The 21,570-nt window shown below is 36.0% G+C and overlaps 2 protein-coding genes and 1 long non-coding RNA gene across 8 annotated transcripts in view; 2 read left to right on the top strand and 1 right to left on the bottom strand.

Moving 5' to 3' along the window:
* LOC138691332 (zinc finger protein ZFP2-like) overlaps positions 1-3,506 on the bottom strand; it is a 229,103-nt gene extending 225,597 nt beyond the window's left edge. For 2 of the 3 annotated variants that reach the window (XM_069813214.1, XM_069813212.1), the window contains exon 1: positions 3,076-3,469. In XM_069813214.1, the coding sequence (XP_069669315.1) occupies positions 3,076-3,201 (126 nt within the window). In that variant the 5' untranslated portion in view covers positions 3,202-3,469. Of the gene's footprint in view, positions 1-3,075 lie in introns of all 3 variants that reach the window. The other variant, XM_069813213.1, reaches the window with a different exon arrangement.
* LOC138691333 (piggyBac transposable element-derived protein 4-like) overlaps positions 1-15,775 on the top strand; it is a 60,505-nt gene extending 44,730 nt beyond the window's left edge. The window contains exon 2 of the mRNA XM_069813216.1: positions 12,717-15,775. Coding sequence (XP_069669317.1) covers positions 13,481-14,608 — 1,128 coding nt within the window. The 5' untranslated portion in view covers positions 12,717-13,480 and the 3' untranslated portion in view covers positions 14,609-15,775. The remainder of the gene's footprint in view (positions 1-12,716) is intronic.
* An 87-nt stretch (positions 15,776-15,862) lies between these two features.
* LOC138691327 (uncharacterized) lies at positions 15,863-20,226 on the top strand. Of its 4 annotated transcripts, none has more exons than XR_011329837.1 (5): positions 15,863-16,157; positions 17,010-17,200; positions 17,404-17,462; positions 17,611-18,699; positions 19,041-20,226. It is a non-coding gene; the product is annotated as an uncharacterized lncRNA (long non-coding RNA). The 4 variants fall into 4 exon arrangements; XR_011329839.1 differs by lacking the exon at positions 15,863-16,157 and adding an exon at positions 16,165-16,322; XR_011329838.1 differs by lacking the exon at positions 15,863-16,157 and having other exon boundaries at positions 16,165-17,200; positions 17,611-17,670; positions 18,407-18,699.
* The last annotated feature ends 1,344 nt before the right edge of the window (positions 20,227-21,570 follow it).

The following is a 21,570-nucleotide window of genomic DNA, read 5'->3' as shown; positions in this document are numbered from 1 at the left end:
ACCATTGGCACATAAGCACCACACTGGATTCGGCACATACACACGCTCATACCCGACAAAGATGTATTCTGGCAAGAGAGACGTTTCAAATGTCAGAAAGACTGTGCTCAGGGGTTCAGTCCGTCCGCTCCCCTTACACAGTAAACGGTAAGCCTTGGACACGGACTGTTCCACCAGGTCTAATTGGATATCTTCATTGGACATACCACCTAGAGAATACGTATGCGTGGTGTTTAGCGAGGAGTGTCGCTCAGCTCTGGTGGAGTATGATCCCAGCAACTTCGCTCTCAACAGCGTCTCACTCTGTTTTGCAGATACAGTTTCAACAAGGAAACAGCCATTACGGAGTCGAGTTGCATTTCTGACCATGCGAACGAGTCCACCTAGCGCGCGTCTCACGTAAAATGGACTGATGTTTTTCATAGTCTTTTCTGTCCCATCCAAGGTGATACTAATATACTTTGGAGGCGGCACTTTCTTACTTTCTCAGGGTCCAAGTCAATTGCAGTGTTCGTTATATGACCACCACTCGCATTGTTTTTTCCTAACTTTTGTATCTTATTTTGTTTCTCTAGTGGAGGGGAAGAGGACATTTAAACTGCCTCCCCCCCTACGGAACCGTCTGCGTCATCCTGCCACAGGAGGGGGGGGGCAAAAAAAAGACACCGAAAAATTCTTCGCAGTCTGTGTCAGCTATGAGGACCGCCTCACAGCCCGATTCCAAGCAATCCATCTCACGAAGTTACCCTTCAAACTGGACATTACACACCTAATGGCAAGTCTTACACCAGAGGCGTTTCGCAGTTTTATGCCCCTACCACGGGAATAAGCGCCCATGGCTCCCCATTCTACACGGAACACAACCGCAGGAGCAATCCGAGACCACACACAGCTGGTTGATTACACTTCGACACGCATAAGTCATCGGTAACACATAGGAGCGATATATCCCCCCCCCCCGGCGAGTAGAGTCGGACACCGGGATGTCGAAATCACCCCGGCACCCAATTGGGGCTCTACGTGAGTGTACTTGACCTCTGGTCCGGGCTCGGCTCCCTAGACTTGCATATAGGGATGGTATGAATGGTCCATTATTGCTTCGTTGCTGGGCGTCCTGACGGGCAACACAATTCGGAAGTCGCGCTCGAAACCGTGGGACAGGACCACGGAGCTAGGAAAGATCCCCGCAGAGGAGACGGGAATTATAAGTCTAAGAACCTTAACCTAATAGATATAAGAACTAGAAGGGAAAGAAGAATGAAGCCTCAAAGCGCATGCTTAACAAATCCTGTCATGGTGGCGAACGTGGCAAGAACTAACAGCGGGGATGGAGAGGTGAAAATGGTTGTGATGATGTGGTGGGCGATCCACATTCAATGGCGGCTGGCGGAAAGAAATAGAGTGATGAAAAAGACGAGAGAAGTAAAAGGGGTGGTTGCTGATAAGACGAAAAATGGCCGAAAAGAAGAGCACGAGAGCCACCATTGCACCCCCCAGTCACCACCTTGGAGGAACCCACCTCGACCGGAGAGTATTTTATAAAAACTTCTTAAAATTGTTTTCAGTTGACATCTTATAAATATGATAAAACCGGCCTATATGCAGATATGAGCATTAAGAATGTTTGTTCTGTATATCTAAAAAAATGTTTATTAATGTTATGATTATATGGTTTTAAACATTGTTTATTATTAACACAAAAAAATAGTAAACATAACAGAGACTTCTGTTGGTTTAAATTAATAATAGTAATAATAATAATCGGTAATAATTAATATACTGCTAAGCTGCTCGACCTTCTATACTATCCTACTGTAACTACTTGAAATCTAGACGCTAAATGTGTGATAAAACATGAAATTATATTTTACATACGCATCACACATGATCAACCACAAAATCGTAGATCAACCCTGGTAATCACATTTTAATCGTATAAGTTACGTTGCAAGCCAGTGTAGTAAGTGTCGATCCTGCACATAGTTCTCAAAATACATTTTATTTGAGAAAAACCACAAAGAAAAGAAATATACGTGTTAGGTAACTAAAGAGGTCGCAAGTTGAAATTGAAGGCTCATCTCCTGCACCATATGCATGCCACAGATGTCAATATGGACTTTACTTAGACTATGGCTTAGTTTATAACTATGTATTGCACTACAAATGTTGTAAAATATTAAATAGTGAGAACAGTTTATGAAAGAAAGTTTCAATAAAGCTCCCTATAAGCTATATGTTAAATTAAGAACTTGATCAACTCTCAAATGGCTTACCCGTGAAAGATATGTACAAGATGTGCTATGGTAACAAAGATGATGAGGATCTGCAAGACTTTTTTCTGTTTCATTAAATCCATTGCATACAATTTGAATATGAACACTTTATGTTTGCGTTTGTAAATTTAATAATCTGATTGGCTACATATTGTATATTTTTAGTAGAGCCATCGATGTAGATCACTCGGCAGACTTGCTGGGCTGCTGATCCGGAGCTGCATTCGGGCTTGGGTTGGATCTCCTTTTGGTTCATTGAATGGTTTTTTCCGAGGTTTTCCCCAGCCGTGGGACTGAAACCGGATGGTCTATGGCGAGTCCTCGGCATCAACCCCTTTGATTTTATTACCTGGTTGGGTTTTTCCGAGGTTTTCCCGAACCAAAAGGCAAATACCGGGTAATCTTTTGGCGAATCCTCGGACCTCACCTCATCTCACTACATCTCGCCAAAATATTGCAAAAACCGCACAAAATTGTAAAAATTATAGAAAATTACTAAATTGTAAAACTGTAAAAATTGGTAAAAATTGTAATTGTGATGTTGTAAAATTTTGACTTGTTCCACATCTTAAAGCTTCATTGCTCATTCAAGATCTATGGAATAAAATGAATCAATGGATGGATGGATGGATGGATGGATGGATGGATGGATGGATGGATGGATGGATGGATGAATGAATGAATGAATGAATGAATGAATGAATGAATGAATGAATGAATGAATGAATGTATGTCGTAAGGTAAACTTACATCTATATAAATGTCACATATACAAAAGCGATAGTACTGGCTTATAATATACCTCTAATATAGGTTTTTTCTCATCCTGATCTGTGTCGTAACTTGTTTCTAGAGACAGTGGGTCGACCTCTAGTTCCGCCTTCATGACATCCATCGTAACTGAAAGAATTAAGAAACTGGCATGCATTTGCAGATCGTAAGCTTTTGGGAAAACGTCTTCATCGTTGTTACAAACTGTGATTTGTAACGGCGAATGTGGAGTACTATGTTAAGATGCATATGAATATTGATACTTAGGTGGAAGTATGTGCCGCTGTAATCAGAAACCACTTATGCTGAAGTGACACATTTACCGTAATCAATCTAGAATGATAATATATTCAAGATTAAAGCCTACGTTTATCTCTTATAATATAATTATACACTTCCAGGAAATGTATTTGAGCGTCACAAAATAGTCCCAAATTAAGTAAGATGCATAGACGAGTTCGCGTGTTCGCTCAGATCTAAAGGGCAGTGGCCAGTGTCACTATAATCTATCAAAGAAGCAGTGGTTAGACATACGAGTACATTATGTCCACAAAGTAGAATAAAATAAGTTTAATCTGTAATGTTTGTATAATGACACTTTATTGATAGTAATGCTTGTACTTAAAAATTTACTTGGTTTCTACAAAGGGTAGTTAGCACGCAATGTAATAAGAAATGTTTCAAACATGCCTGCATTTTGTCCGCGCACAGAATTCCTATAAGACGAAAACAATAATTGTCGTGATGTTTCAAATTTACGTTTTAACTTGCATTTTGCATGCTTCCATAGATTTTCAATATTTTGCGTGTGAATTTGTGGATCACTTGGGTCAACAAAATTATGTTCATGGATGATAACAATGATTGTAGGTCTGCACTCTGTTCTAAATTATTATGTCCACATTTGCATAGGACAGCCACCCATCAGAAACGATGCGAGTCCTGCGCAAATTGTACTGCATTGTGAGGACTTCCAACGTGGAATATTTATGGCGTTTTGACTACTTTTGGACAGTTTTTTCCAAACTTCCATTATCGTCGTATTTTACCGTTGTAAAAACGATAGAAATATTTTCATTTCTCGGAAATGAACTACAATAGCTGAAAAAATGTGGTTATGCATCTTGGCGTGGTGATATTCGGCCCGTTCGCACCAGTTCGGACGAGCCTGTTAAATTAATTCTAGGTAATATTTGCAATTACCATGGACATATATCGGCATACCATATTATACCGAAATTAGAATGACTGTTATATTAGAGTCTGAAGTTTATGTTGACTTATATACGTTACTGGTCAAAATTATAATCACAATTACAAACCTACAAAACAAATAATGAAACCATTCACCGAAAGTGCAAACTGTATTGCCACTGCCTGGACTCTCAGTCAGGTACGAAGCAGATCCTTGCTGCCGTGAATATTCCAATATAACAGATGTCACTGCTAAATTGGAACAACGCAAGTCACCCTCCAGTTCACCTACCTAGGGATCCCAATAAATTCCAAACTTTCCTGTATGTCCTTTGCCAACCGCACCTGGGATAAATTCAACACGATCACAAAAAGAATACGCTACGTCAGTGGCATAGACCGACAGGTAGCTCAACTCAAACCTTACCGATACTTCATTAAAAAAATCGCCAGGTTCCCAAGACCACACAGTATATACAAGAACGAAAGTCACACACCTCGAACATAGGCTATAAATCACAATTACACTTTTTCATCATTAAATAGGCAATATACAAAAAATGTCTTCACCAACCCACCAAATACAAATAACAGAACCACACTTGAGAAACTAATCACCAGACATCGGATTCTAGGGCAAATGCCTATTTTGTTTCTTTAGGAGAAAAGTAAAAATAATTATTAATATATGTGTTTCATGGAAATTGAAAGCTATTCAAAGAGTTTTATAGTGCCCTAAAATGCCCTAAAACGGTTATTAGAGCCTAATTTGTTAATATTCGCCTAAAAATGCCTAACTCACTGTAAAGTTTCGCAGTTTACTCTTACTTTTTATAATTTATACATGCATTCACTGCGAAATTTAAGGCATTTAAAAAGTGGAAAGTTTGCTTCACACCGGCCATGAAACCATTGATAAAGGAAACAAAATGTTTTGAATCTCACGACACTCGCAATAGATTTCACCGAATTTAACATGTTTGGAGGCATAAATGCCGACAAAGAACCAACCTTAGTCTTGAAGCAGGCAACAATCACAACACGTGCTGCTACCGATTCAGAGATATACTATACTATAAAAATGACTGTTTTCGGTCTGAAACCGATTAGCTGTATTGCCCTTCAGAGTGTCATAAAATCACAGTTTTTGGAGAAAGGGTGTTTTTTAAATATTTATGAAAAGTCGTAAAAATGCGAATTAGTAGGGTAAACCGTTACAAAATATTTAAAAGAATGGCCCTCCTAGTGTTAACACTACCAGGAAATGTAACAATAAGTGGAACTTTGTATTTTTGTCCAATTGAATCTCAATAACAACGGTTCATTTGAATGCTCGTTAACAATTGCTCTTTCCCTCACCTTATTTGTGTTGAGAAGTTTTCAGCGGTAGGACGTTTTCCTGTGAAGTTTAACGCGATAATGCCGAAAAATATAAGTGCAAAATCTACATTGATCCGGCAATGGCTAACAGAATATTCAGAATTCACTTATGATGGAAAAATAATATTCTGCAAGATTTGTAGCAAACAGGTATGTAACAATAGTTGAAATATATAAATTCTATTAATTTTAATGAGTAGGCCTATAATATTTATACATTGACTGAGCTATCCTGAGGTATAATTCTTTTTAAGACCACTACACTTTAACCTTTTAAATTCCGATAGTTAAAGTATTTGCAGGTCATTAAAATTTTGATTGTTCGAACCCACTAACTTTGTGATAGAAATACGGCAAAACAAGAATTAGGATTTTATTTTAATTCAGTTTACTTTACATTTTTAGATTTCGCAAGAAAAGAAGTGCCACCTAAAGCAGCATGTGCAAGGAGCGGCTCATAAGGCTAAAGCTCAGCAGAAAAATCAACTGCAACAAACTTTACTAACACAGCCTACTTCATCCAATCTCAGCAGCAATTTCTATGCTGATTTAACCAGAGCGTTTGTTGCTGCTAACATTCCCTGGAATGCAATTGAAAATTCGGTTTTAAGACAGTTTTTACAAAAATACTGCAAACAAAATATCCCATCTGAGTCGACCCTAAGAAAAAATTACTTAGACAGAATATACAATGAAACTTTAGCTTCCATTCGGGAGGATATAGGTGATTCTTACATATGGGTCTCTGTGGATGAAACCTCAGATCCTATGAATAGGTATATAGCAAATATGGTAGTAGGAAAACTTAGTCCTGATGGACCTTCGATTCCACACCTCGTATGTGTTAAGGAACTTTCGAAAGTGAATAGCCAAGCCATTGCTTATTTTGTAAATAAAGGCCTACAGTCTTTATACTCAGGTAATATAGACGATTCTAAAGTTCTGTTGTTTTGTACTGATGCTGCCTCATACATGGTTGCTGCAGCTCAACTTCTTAAAACATTTTATCCTAACCTCACGCATGTAACCTGTCTAGCACATGGCCTTCACAGGGTTTCTGAAACAATCCAGAATGAATTTCCTCTTGTCAATTCGTTTATTTCTAACACAAAAAAATGTTTCTGTAAAGCCCCATCCAGGATTTCAATATTCAGAGAGAACTTTCCAGATATCCCACTCCCACCTCAACCGGTTGTTACACGATGGGGAACCTGGATTCAGTCAGTGGTGTATTATTCTAAGTATTTTAAAGAAGTGGTCACAGTTATTGATAAATTACCTGAAACTGATAGTGCAGCGTGTGTGAAAGCAGTGAAAGATTGTCTGAATGACTCACGAGTGAAAAACGATATTGCCTACATAACATCAAACTTTTCTTTCATACTTGCAAGCATTGAACAATTAGAACGTGAAAAACAATCTCTTTGTAGCCAAATAGCAATAGTAAAGGAAGCTCAAGTGAACATACATTCTGCTTTGGGCGAAACTGGGAAAAAAGTTAAAAATAAGTGGGACAACGTATTAAATAAGAATGTAGGATTTTCATTGTTGGAAAAAGTATCAAGAGTGATATCGGGGGAAAGTGTAAATGTTCCAGTAAGTATTGATGTTTCTATTGTACCTAATTTAAAATTTGCGCCTCTCGCATCAGTTTCGGTTGTAAGAAGTTTTTCTGCTTTCAAAATGATTCTCAGTGACAAAAGGCAAAGGTTAACTGTGGAGAATTTAGAAAAAATTCTGGTGGTGTACTGTGCAGATAATTATAATAAAGTCTGAGCATGGAACTGAATTTCAATAACTTAAAATGAGTAATCTTGATATCAATAATCATTATTTCAATAGTTTCAATATATTAAATTTGTGCAGCTCTGTTTATAAATATAATATAGTATTCTTTTTTAATGTTTAAACATACTTTTTGTGCGTATTTTAGTGTATAACTAAAAATTTCAGTGAAAGAAATAAGTATGATACCTTGATGTGCCTAAAATGCCTATTTTCATTAAAATAGAGCCTAATTTTACAAATTTTGAGCTTATTTTAGGCGCCTAAAACTGCAATTTTTAGTGCCTAAAAATCCGATGTCTACTAATCACCCAATACAACTACTCACCACAACTTAACTACTAAAACAAAAGCTGTAGCTTGCCAGTCCGGAGTTGCCGCAACTTCCATGGTGGATCACTTTAACACTAAAACTTTATGTGGAACCAGCGACATAATTAAAAAAAAATAGTAACCGCCAAACAAACTCTACGGGAAATTTCACTGCACCCACTATCGCCACAACAAACCAAACATTTCATCAATGCAATCCAATCAAAGAGTTTGTAATATATAACTAGAGACACCAACGGCGCTAGTTTCGCGTACAAAATTGAACCGCTGTTCGGCCGCCATTAAAGGGAGTTGATGCTTCGCCGGGAGTGCGAGCAGTTCATGCTTATTGAGGAGTACGAATAAAAACAAGTATACTTGAAGGGAAATAATAAGAAAATGGTGAAATACTGCGCCGCAAATAATTGTTCGAACATAGATACAATTGTAGGATGCCCAGGAAGGCATGCATATCTTAATATTTGGAAGAATGTTCCAAATGCAGTTCCTCCTTTGAATGTGTTTACAGAATGTCGGAATATTTCTTGGATAAAGTTTTTCCAGAAACACATTAATCAGGTTTATAAGGTTGGTTTCAACAATGTCTGTCTGTAAGGGTTAGGTGCCATCATATTACAGTGGATTATAATAGCAGAGTGCACAAGAAAATCCTCATACTATATCTGTCTAAAACGGGTTTGTTTCACAATAAATGAATTAATCATGTAATTTCCGTATTGTACAGTATGTACTTCTAGTTTTTCGTTGTATGAAATGCAAAGAAATTAGTGAAAATATAGCTGATGGCCTACTTATGCCTATTATTACCACTACTACTAGGTCTACTATGACTACTACTACTAGGCCTACTATTACCACTACTACTAGGTCTATTATTACCACTACTACTAACTAGGTCTCACTACTACTAGGCTTACTAATACCACCAAAACTAAGCCTACTATAACTACTACTACTAGGCCTATTATTACCACTACTACTAGGCGTACCATTACCACAAAAACTAGGCCTACTATTACCACTAATACTAGGCCTACTATTATCACTACTACTAGGCCTATTATTACCACTACTACTAGGTCTACTATTACCACTATTAGGCCTACTGTTGCTACAAAAACTAGACCTACTATTACCACAAAAACTAGACCTACTACTACCACTACTACTATACCTACTATTACCACTGCTACTAGGCCTACTATTACCACTACCGGTACTACTAGGCCTATTATTACCACTACTACTAGACCTATTATTACTACTACTACTAGGCCTACTATTACCACTACTACTAGGCTATTATTACCACTAATACTAGGTCTACTATTACCACTACTACTACTAGGCCTACTATTGCCATTACTACTAGGCCTACTATTACCACAAAAACTAGGCCTACTATTACCACAAAAACTAGACCTACTATTACCACAAAAACTAGACCTACTATTACCACAAAAACTAGACCTACTACTACACCTACTATTACCACTACTACTAGGCCTACTATTACCACTACTACTAGGCCTACTATTACTACTACTACTAGGTCTATTATTACCACTACTACTAAATCTATTATTACCACTACTACTAGACCTAATATTACCACTACTACTAGGCCTACTATTACCACTACTACTAGTCCTACTATTACCACTACTACTAATAAGTTACTATCGAAACTAGCCTCCTATTAGCACTACTACTAGGCCTACTATTACCACTACTACTAGTCCTAATATTACCACTACTACCAGGTCTACTAATAAGTTACTATCGAAACTAGGCCTCCTATTACCATTACTACTAGGCCTATTACCACTACTACTAGGTCTATTATTACCACTACTACTAGGTCTATTATTACCACTACTACTAGGCCTACTATTACCACTACTCCTGGGCCTACTATTACCGCTACTAATTAAAAAGTCTGTACTGACCTCTAACTTGGTGGTCATCAACTACACAATGAATAGATTGTTTTATGATAAAATTTATTCTCATTATATTTTTAATCTGTTTCCAGGATTTTTATGATCTCATATTTCACCACTAAATATTTTCTAAGCACCATATACCTTCCTCTTCCTTTGCATGAAAGGACTGAAGTATAGATCATTTTAAATATTACAGTAAATATCCATTATTATGTCCTTAAAACAATACTAGTAATACTGAAAATTAATGCTGACATTGCCATTATTCAATATTTCACATACTTATCCCGAGTGTATATGGGTGATTTAATTTATTTTTTAGAATATCGCCAAAGATGAATCATTATAATACTTTAATAAATATAGCGCTCCTCTGCCATTCATGTTTATTTCATCACGACTCATCATTTGTAAAAGATGTTTAAAACAGTGTCTATCACCAGGCTACATCAATGTATTGTGGTACTGTTTTCGAATTTTGCGCCGCGAACACTCCCTTTAATGGCGGATGCTAGCCGATTCAATTTGTGACATTTTTCTTGCCTGCCACTCACGGGTGTGTGTCTCTATTAAGTATTACAAACTCTTTGGATCCAATCAGCCCCATCAGCAGGGTTGCCATACGTACGACTATAGCTCCAGGGTATACGATATGATAGGGTATGATATATTTCATGTAATTAATTACATCTATATAAAGTGGACCTCACAATTTTACTCCGGTTTATGCATATGTTTCACTGTAAAAATTCTTAAGAGAGTATAGTGCTTGGGGTGTCGGGTGACCTTCAGCTCGGAAACAAGCAAATAATTAGACCTAAATTCGTGCACATTAATAATGAATAAAATATGTACATAATTAAAAATAAATTAAACATTATCGTACCTTATTTTTTGTACACCAGTTCAATCCTCCTGTTTTTTCTGGCAAAGATGTCAATCACGTCATCGTAGAAGGATGGTCTCTGGCGTAATGTAGCAAGCAGGGACTTTTCGATGCTCAGAAGAGCTAGTGAAGATAGTCTCTCCTGACATTGAGTGTTCCGAAGATAGGACTTAATCCTTTTCATTGTTGAGAATGACCTTTCCGCATATGAACTAGATGCTGGGATGGTGAATATTAACAGCACAAGTTTATGCAGTTCTGGAAAAACTGACACTAATCCTTCTTCTGTCAAGTACTGATGTAATTTCACAACAGTGTCCTTATGCATTTCACTATCTTTGTATAATACACTCAGTTCACCTCTCAGACTTGAAAAATCGAAGAATTTGCCATAGCTCTGCTTTAAGCTCAAAAAGCCCTCTTCTGGAAATTGTTTTGCAAACTCTTTAAAGTATCTTGAATCTAAAATATTGAGGAATTTGAGTTTACTCAAGTCAGCAAATCGATATTCAATGTTTGTTTTCATTACGTCAATAACTTCCAAAAATATTTTTTATAGGACATAGATCTGCTTTCTCCTGAAATAGCATCAATTCTTAGTCTTTTACTAGGAGCAGGCTTATCACTGTTGTATGAGACTTTATCCCAAATAGATTCAAAATCTTCTCTGAGTTTTGTAAGATGGCTAGAAAATTTCTCAACTTGTTTACTGCAGAACTCGATATCAAAAGCCTTTTTCTCAAGAACTTGAAACAATATGTCAGCCTGAGGAAATATGGAATAGAACACGTTAAGGAAAAAATTGAAATCAAAGTCATGTACTGTTGAAAGAAGACCTCGAGCACTACAGACTGTTTCTGGATCCCAACTACCTGAATTTTCAACAATTGAAGTTAGCAAGTCTTCTATTTGCTGTTTGTGTTCGTACACAGTTTGTAACAGCCTGTTACTGTAAGTCCATCTTGTTGGAGCTAATGTTGGAAATCTTTTCTTTATCTCATTGTCTAGTGCTGCCATTCGCTTTGTCGATTTTGAAAAGAAAATTCCAAAACCAGAGAGAGTGACAAAGAATATTTTGCACTGCTTAATAAAACTCACTGCTTGTGACAAAACTAAATTCAGTCTATGTGCATAGCAGTGCACCAAATATAGCTTGTGGGCATTTTTCTCTGACCCTCCTCTGAAGACCACTGTGTTCGCCTGACATTACTGCCGCCCCGTCATATGTCTGTGACACCAATTTTGTTTCACAGTTAAATTCATGTAAGATATTAAATACATGATGTGCTAAAGAATTTGCTGTTCTGTCGTCACTGACGTCTCTGAAATACAAAAATCTCTCCTCAATATTTCCAGCTTTGGTCACATACCGCAGTATAACAGATAATTGTGATTTTGTTGCATAATCCGTAGCTTCGTCCATAATAATGCCAACAAAAGGAGTGTCAGAAATTTCCTTCTTGATTTCTTCTGTCATTAGCTGCGAAACAGAGAAGATAATGTCATTCTGTATGTCACTGGACAACCCCGAAAAAACCGTCGAATTTGACAAATGATGAGATAACTCTACATCAAAATCTCCGAATTCCTTCAACAGTTCCACATAATTCCCTCTGTTCAAAGAACTTTCGGACTCGTCGTGACCTCGATATGCAAGCTCTTGCTTTCCCAAAAAACATACTACCTTTATCATCTGAGAAAGTATTCTTCTGTTTCTTCTTACGTCCTCATTGTGTTTCTCTATCGAAAGCCGGAATTGTTCACAAACACGATTCGATCCTTGTTTTCCCGAACTGTGTAAATTGTTTTAGACACATTATGTGATTTTGTGTGACTTGATGTCTTTTCCGAGATTTGTGCAAGTTATTTAAGTCGTCAAAACCAATGTGACTCCAAGCGCTTTTCTCTTGCGAAAATAATAAGCATGGCCAGCAGAACAATTTTCGCAATCTATGACATCCACATAACCATGGAACTGTATCATACATATTTTCATTAAAATGACGCATAAACGCTTTAATACCTTTACTCTGTATACCGAGGTCATTATTAAGAAGTTTTTTTGGTTTGTCACTTTTAATTATATTTAGTTTTTCCTCGTAAGGGAGAGAACTAAACCTACTTTTCAGTTCTCTTTTTATTGCACAGTCACACGTAGGCCCTTCTTCCACTGCAACGCTGCCCACGCTACTGTCAGCAGCCATGCTGTCCAAGGGGTCCAAAATTTCACGGAGCTGGCACTCGCCCCATCAACTCGCAACCTAAGGTGGAGTTAATGTGTATTTCCTACACTTTCACCATTCATTAGCAACTTAACCCTCGAGCAGGGGCGCTGGCGCAATAATGATACCACCGTTAATATATTTCGAATTCTTGACGCAACAATGGTAAGGGAAATGCAACACTACATCTATTCTCAAATTGAATCTTAACAAGCGTGTCAGTTAAGATTCTGACGTGTCTGTGTCGATACATAAGTAGTGATTGACATTTGAAACAGAGACGACGCAAATGGATCAAATCTGCGCCGCGCCCCCGGTCAAGTAATTGTCATGTAAACTAGTAATTTTACCGTGTTTCATGTTTCTGCGTGTGCATATATAGTACATTACATTAAATATAAGTAGCCAATATATATTATATACGTATCATATATATTATATATAATATGTCATATATTTTATATTATATATAATATACTTTATATTATATATCATATATTTTATATTGTATATGACATAGTTTATATTATATATTCTACAATACATATTTGTAGGCCTGTATTTTACAATACATATTATATATAATTTATTGTTATTATATGTTTATATATTATTTTATTCATATCCAAACATAGGCCTACAAATACTCAGCATCTAGTTCCAAAGACTGATGAAGAAATTCAGGCAGTGATGAATGAAGTGTCAGATGACAATGACGATCCTCCTTCTGATGTAGATGAGAGGGAAATTATCAATAATGACGATGCAGATCACAATTCAGACTCTGAAATAGGATACACAGGCTCCTCTTCCGATGAGGATTTAGAGGATAATGACAATTTTTATGTTGGGCGAGACAAAGTGACCATGTGGCGTAAGACTTCATATTCCACATCAAGCAAAACAAAAAAGAAGAACATCGTGAAGATTTTTCCAGGACCGAAGGGGAATGCGAGGGTAGTAAACGGTGAAATGAAGGCTTTTTCTTGCATTATGGATGATAATATAATTGATCATATCATTCGCTGTACGAACCTGTTTATTGAAAGAAAACAAATTGGTACTAACTTCACCAGGGATAGAAGATTTAGGGAAGTGTCGAGAAGTGAAATACTTGCTTTACTTGGTTTATTGTACCTGATAGGGACAAAGAAAGGAAGTCACACAAACGTGCTAGAACTATGGTCATCTGATGGAACTGGCATACAAATTTTGAGAGCCTATATGAGTTACGACAGATTTTTGCAGATTCTCAGGTCCATCAGATTCGACGACAAAAGCACGAGAAGTGAGCGTATCAGAACTGATAAATTAGCTGCCATTCGTACAGTACTTGATTCATTCACAGAGAACTGCAAAACGTGTTACAACCCTGGTGAATTCATCGCAATTGATGAAAAATTGGAACCGTTTCGTGGCAGATGTAATTTCATTCAATACATTCCCCACAAACCAGCTAAGTATGGGATTAAAATTTTTGCCCTATGCGACGCTAAGACTTTCTTCACATCCAACATAGAGGTGTACTGTGGGAAACAACCTGATGGACCATTCCATGCTTCCAACAAGCCACTGGACATCGTAGAAAGACTGGTGCTCCCATTTGCTGATTCCAATAGGAACCTAACAACAGTCAATTGGTACACAAGCTATCCCTTAGGTTTATCTCTATTGAAGAAGGGCATAACAATTGTAGGAACTTTGCGGAAAGATAAAAGGGCATATTTGGCTATCAGAAAGATTTTACACTCGTTTCTTATGATCCGAAAAGGAAGAAATCAGTTGTACTGTTGTCCACTATGCACGATCAAGGAGTGATTGACAATGAAACCGAAAAGCCTGAAGTAATTTTAGATTACAACATGACAAAGGGAGGTGTGGATACCGTGGACCAGTTATGTGCAACATACACTGTTTCCCGTGTAACAAGAAGGTGGCCACTAGCGCTTTTTTATGCTTTGCTAAATGTGGCAGGTATCAATGCGTATGTTATTTTTAAGGCTAATTTGGAAAATAGGTCAGTTATTCGGAGAGAATTTTTGAAGAATTTAGCCCTTCAACTGATGAAACCCTTGCTCATTGAGAGGTCAATGACTGCTTCCTTACCCTCAGACATCAAAGCATTTCTGCAGTTGTACAAACCTCCAGAAAAAGAACTACATCAGAATGCAGACGAACCGCCAATGAAGAAAAGGAGTAGGTGTGTGCCTTGTGGCAGAAGTAAGAATAAGTGGACGCAGATGAAATGCAACACCTGTCAGAAGTTTGTTTGCCGGGACCATTCAAAAATGATAATTGTGTGTGAGGAGTGTGGGGAAGGAAGCTAAGATTCGTGTGTTGCGAAAAACTGATAGGTTTCATCAAGCAAAAAAGAAACTCTTATTGATATGTACCAGTAATGTAGTAAGTAACTGTTATTGACAAATAGATCTCGAAATGTACAACAATATTGATAATGTTTGTAAGGAAATGTGTAATTACCATAGTGAAAATAAAAATATAATATAATAAATAGATAAAAATTATTAAATTTTTTCCTTGTTATTTTCATTAAAACTATTGAAAATTTAACTAAATGACTGGAGAACGTCAACAAAAGAACTAGAACACTAATAACATTATTTCGATAAGAAAGAAGTCAATAAAACATCATATTAAAACAGTTATACGTGAAATATATGAGTGGTATCAAATTTGCGCCGCGCCCCTGATCGTGTTACAGAAGTTGGCGCCCCTGCTTGAGGGTTAATAAGAAAACCCTATTTTTATCTATTAAACTCTAGTGTACACATAATACGAGAATCACTACAATTAAAAACATACTTACAGTTCTTTTTAATAATGTCACACAATATAAAACAATAAAATATTCTTTGCCACTACAAATATTTCAGCGGGCCGATTTCTGGAGTCACTTCCCGTTACCGACAAGTCCCGAATTTTTCCGAGCAGCTACGATTGTGTCGAGTCCAGCTTACCACGACATGCTCAGGGCCTGTACTACGATCGCCTGTTAAAGCTCCAGATTCGTATACTCCAGTTTAGCAATCTGGAAGTTAAATATTTTGTTCTGTACTACCAGCGGATTTTAACTGCAGGATTGTTATCCGGATGATATAGTAACATTTTTATTACGTTGGCAATGAAGTTACTGAAAATGTAGTGAAATTTATTGCGTTGGTATACCTTTCCCCGCGTATTTCATGTTAATGTTCCGTGTTTATATGGTACTATTTATTTTGAGGTTTTATTGTAAGCATTATTGTTATTATTTATTATAATGCTGAAGCTCCAGCCAAGAAAATAACAGACTGAAGAACAGAAACTTACACATACTGTATGAAGAAACTTTACATGGAAGCAAAAGGTAAGATTTTAAAGGTTATGTTTCTTTTCGAATAGTAATAATTCCTACAATATGATAATATTTTGGTTTTAATTAGTAGGCCTAAAGAGGACGGGTGCGGGTTCCAGCAAAAGTGCGTTTTTCTCCATAATCATTGTTTTATTCATGTGTAACTGCACAAGAAGTGTAGGTGGCAATTATTTTTGTATTGTAATTAATATTAAGTGTGCTTTCAGTTTGTTGTATAGCCTACATTATTAGTGAATAGGGCCTATTTCGGTAATTTTTTTAGAAATAATGTACTCACGGCTTCAAATCATGGGTCGAAGGCATAGTAACTCGTTTAAAAAGAAACGTTCACTGATACTGATAATAATGAATGCTGTTTTTGGCCTGGGATTTCTAACCAACATTAGTACAGCAAGGTACACTGTTCCTAGCAAATTACCAATATTTCAGTATGTTAGGCCTACGTATTTTACTGTTAGTAAATGGGCGGATATTTTGTATTAGGCCTATAATACCATTCGATCACAGATAGGGCCTAACATTATTTTTTAAAAGAACAGCATGAGGTGGAGAGACGTTTCCACTAAAATGCAATATCTGTTGCTGCTACCAGTTCGACTATAATCACTCACTGTAATGCACATTCAACACCTCGTAAAATAACACAGAAACAGAAGATATTCAGTTTTTTCCAAAGTTTCTATGTACAGTATAGTCATGTTTGATATTGTACTGACAATCGTCCATTAAAAGCTCTTGCTTATTTAAGTATAGAAACTTAGATAAGGGAAAAAGAGAATTACAGTATATCTTCTAATGTTGTAGGTTGCATATGGAATTAACCTAGTTTTACTTCCTTTTTAGTAATATAGAATGAAGCATGGGAAGAATATAGTAACATCAGCACAAATACAAGGACCTGAAAACAGCTGAGAAGCAAATTTGAATTCTTGGAAAAGAACACAAAGAAAATTGCTGCTGCAGAGAGACAATGCAGGCTACAAACAATTGGAGCCCCTCCAACTGAAGCAAAACCAAATCCAAACTTAGCCAAGGTAAGTGATTTAATTCTCCTATCAATTGAGTGATTTCTCAGTTATTTTTATTAATATTCAATGCATAAGTTCACTTATATGTTAATTTATACAATTATTACATAATAAGCAGAGGAAATTGTATAACACAAGTTTGAATTCTTTTTATTTATTTATTTATTTATTCATTCATTCACTCATTTATTTACTTACTTTTGTTACAGCCGAAGTAGTAACTAAACCAAGTTCCACTGATACCAGTGCAGCTAATAACACGAATGAGGTTAGTGTGTAAGGAATTAAGAGTCAGAAGAAGAGATGATGAGCTTTAGAGATAAAAGAAAATATTAGATTCTTGAAAATTGTTATACAAATTTAATTTAATGTCGTTATTACTTTATAATACTATTATTTCTATTATTACCATTCAGGTTCACAGTGCAATTCTTTAGTTTTTGAAGTGAAACTGGACATCCCAACAATATCTCCAGGTAATTTGATTTATACTACAAAACATTCTTTCACATTCTACGTATGATCCTTTTCCAATCTGAAATAGCTGTAACATGTAAACACATTTTCAGCCAACATGTTGAAAATAAAACTAACACACATACTATATGAAATCTGCAGCAAGCAGTAGATAAATTAGATGCAAAAGTTAAAAAAAAAAAAATGTTAAAATATAAATTGTACATAATGATGAAATGGTCACAAGAAATGGATGTCATAAAAACTAAACATCATTGTATTATAATATTATGTGGGATTTGAGTGGGAATTTGAAATTTATAAATGTAGGCCTAAAAATAGAAAGTACACTAAACTGAAGAATTTATTTTGAGATTTCTCTGTAATGGATTTGTAATTAGATTAGGCCACATTATGTTAAGTTATATTTCAATTTTACCGTGAGGATTCTCATTTTGAAACTTGTGAATGATTTTTTGTGTACAGAAAAACTGAACAATATCTTTTCATAAGGTAAAACAGAAACTGACTACACTCTATTTACAATAGAACTATTTGCTTGGTTTTCTCTCTCTCTCTTTTTTATTGCAGCTTCACTTTCTTATTGTTAAAAATGAGTTTGGATTAATAGCACGTTAGAAAATACAATACTGTTACAGCTGCTGACTTTGAAGTGTCCACACATTTATGATAAAACATCATCTTTCTCCAGAATTAAATATCTTATGAATTAATTCCACTCTTAAAATATTACAGAGTCAGCTGGTGCAGCAGGTGAAGGTCTTCCACTGTACGGGTATTTACACAGTGTAATGAAAGTAAGTTTTAAGTGAAATTACTGGTTTATTCAGTGTAGGTAGTGTAGGCTAAACTCAGAAAGATCTGAATATAAGCATATATCCCTCTCTTAAATATTTCAGCTGATAATGGGATAATAGCTGATCGAGTTACACCCCAAGGATGCTTAAAAAAAAAAAAGAAAGAAAGAAAAAGCAAGCCCCTGAGGAATGCATTAGCCACATTGAAAAATCTTTCTCCATCTGTGAACTGTAAGTTTAATGTTGACTTACTTTTACTTGAGATGTTAGAAATTCATGAACTTCAGTACTATTACAGTGATTTCTTTAAAAAATACATTAGTTGAAAGTTGGATGCTAACATTATAACAAAGAATGATTTGAAATAAAAGTAAGTCATGTCCTCATGTTTGGAAAGAGATGGGGTTTGGAATATCAAAAGTAACATTTGGAGTTTTTACATTACTTTTTCCTCCTCTTTAATGGGTAGTCCATCTACAAGGACATCTTCAATTAGTGGCAGAAAGTAAATGCTACAATAATCACCCATTCTTTATGTTTTAACAAAATATATGTTTAATTTTGTTGACCAGATTTGTTTGACCTGGATGACTGGGAGATTACTTCTTCTCATCCTTCTAATGGAGTGATAATCTCTTGCAGCTGTTCTTGATCCCTGTGGTCTCTGGCCTCTGTTTTATCTGCTAGTCTTCAGGATTAGGTTCGAGTCAGGTGATAATTATTAACTAATCTAAGGTTTCTGGTTGGGTTCGGGTCTGGTTCAGATCAGGCCGAGATGGGCCGGGCCTAAGAATTATGGCCCGTGCAGATCTCTAACATATGGGGCTTATAGCTGAAGTTGGCTCTGCCACAGTTTTCCAAGTTTTGTGTATTTGCATATGTATTTGTGTTGTGTTTAATTACAGTTACTATGTACTCTTATGTATTAGCCTGTATATTATTAATTTGTAAATATGACATGTACCATAGCATATATAATGAGACAGTGGATGTAATACATGATTATGCTTATTGTGTCTCCTGAAAAATGTCGTGTTTTGTTCACACAAAATAAATAAATAAATTTTAAATTTAATTGCAGCTATAGTGCATCTCTCTTGTTTTAAGTACACATTCACAGAGTACCTGAATACAATTGAAGCGTCAGCTGGAACAACGTTGTAAGTTACAAAATTTTCATTCGGTGTGTTTCCGTGTAATAATGTTGTATGTCATGTTACCTTGCTATACTCCTTGGCTTGCAACTGTCCATCAATGCAGTACGTGAAATTTGTCCACTCAAAAGTTTGCTACCCTCATAAGAACAAAGTTGTACGCATATACACATTTTTGCAGCTCCTGTAAATTTTACCAAATATAATTTATAATGTTGTTCCAGCCGACGCTTCAATTAATGTGCCTCTTGAAAAATGTTGTTTTACCATATTTTGCTTATGTAAAATAAATTTGAATTGCAGATACAGTGCATTTTTATTGTTTTAAATAGCCTACAGTGTACCTGGTCATAATTTTTAAAATGTATTTATCAAACCTTTGTGTTTGAATCATCTTAGCCTGTTAAGACATCACTGTGAGGGATCCAAGCAATAAAATATATATAAAAAGTAACGATATGAATATGTTTGCATACATGAATCACTAGGCCTAGCGTGAATGAAACAGCTCCCTTGCAAAACATAAATGCCAATTCCAAAACTTTCAGGAAATGAAGAAAAACTGTCACGTCTAAAATTTAATAAACTGTTACAGTTTGTTAAATAATAATAATACTGTATATAGCAAGCATATCTTAAGTCTGATTAATGAAATATGTTAGGCCTACTCCTACTGGTGAGCGATATATGCGAGGAAGGAGAAGGGAACTTGCCACCCTACCACATTATCTCCTGACAGTTGTCTCATGAGCAGACATCGGATTCTAGGGCAAATGCCTATTTTGTTTCTTTAGGAGAAAAGTAAAAATAATTATTAATATTTGTGTTTCATGGAAATTGAAAGGTATTCAAAGAGTTTTATAGTGCTCTAAAATGCCCTAAAACGGTTATTAGAGCCTAATTTGTTAATATTCGCCTAAAAATGCCTAACTCACTGTAAAGTTTCGCATTTTACTCTTACTTTTTATAATTTATACATGCATTCACTGCGAAATTTAAGGCATTTAAAAAGTGGAAAGTTTGCTTCACACCGGCCATGAAACCATTGATAAAGGAAACAAAATGTTTTGAATCTCACGACACTCGCAATAGATTTCACCGAATTTAACATGTTTGGAGGCATAAATGCCGACAAAGAACCAACCTTAGTTTTGAAGCAGGCAACAATCACAACATGTGCTGCTACTGATTCAGAGATATTCTATACTATAAAAATGACTGTTTTCGGTCTGAAACCGATTAGCTGTACTGCCCTTCAGAGTGTCATAAAATCACAATTTTTGGAGAAAGAGTGTTTTTGAAATATTTATGAAAAGTCGTAAAACTGCGAATTAATAGGGTAAACCATTACAAAATATTTAAAAGAAAGGCCCTCCTAGTGTTAACACTACCAGGAAATGCAACAATAAGTGGAACTTTGTTTTTTTGTCCAATTGAATCTCAATAACAACGGTTCATTTAATGCTCGTTAACAGTTGCTCTTTCCCTCACCTTATTTGTGTTGAGAAGTTTTGAGCGGTAGGGCGTTTTCCTGTGAAGTTTAACGCGATAATGCCGAAAAATATAAGTGCAAAATCTACATTGATCCGGCAATGGCTAACAGAATATTCAGAATTCACTTATGATGGAAAAATAATATTCTGCAAGATTTGTAGCAAACAGGTATGTAACAATAGTTGAAATATATAAATTCTATTAATTTTAATGAGTAGGCCTATAATATTTATACATTGACTGAGCTATCCTGAGGTATAATTCTTTTTAAGACCACTACACTTTAACCTTTTGAATTCTCCAGTCAAACGTATGTACTCATAATATTCAGTTCTTCCTTACAACTTTGATAGCAATTGCCGGGATGATATTCTTATATTCTAATTGCTTAGCTGGCAGCTTTTCACGCTACTAATTTAGCTTCTTCTGCATGAAAGCGTGTGTGAAAGCAGTG

The sequence above is a fragment of the Periplaneta americana genome, chromosome 16 (assembly GCF_040183065.1).
Source record: "Periplaneta americana isolate PAMFEO1 chromosome 16, P.americana_PAMFEO1_priV1, whole genome shotgun sequence".
NCBI classification, from domain to species: domain Eukaryota; kingdom Metazoa; phylum Arthropoda; class Insecta; order Blattodea; family Blattidae; genus Periplaneta; species Periplaneta americana.
This window is presented reverse-complemented; position numbering and strand designations above follow the sequence as displayed.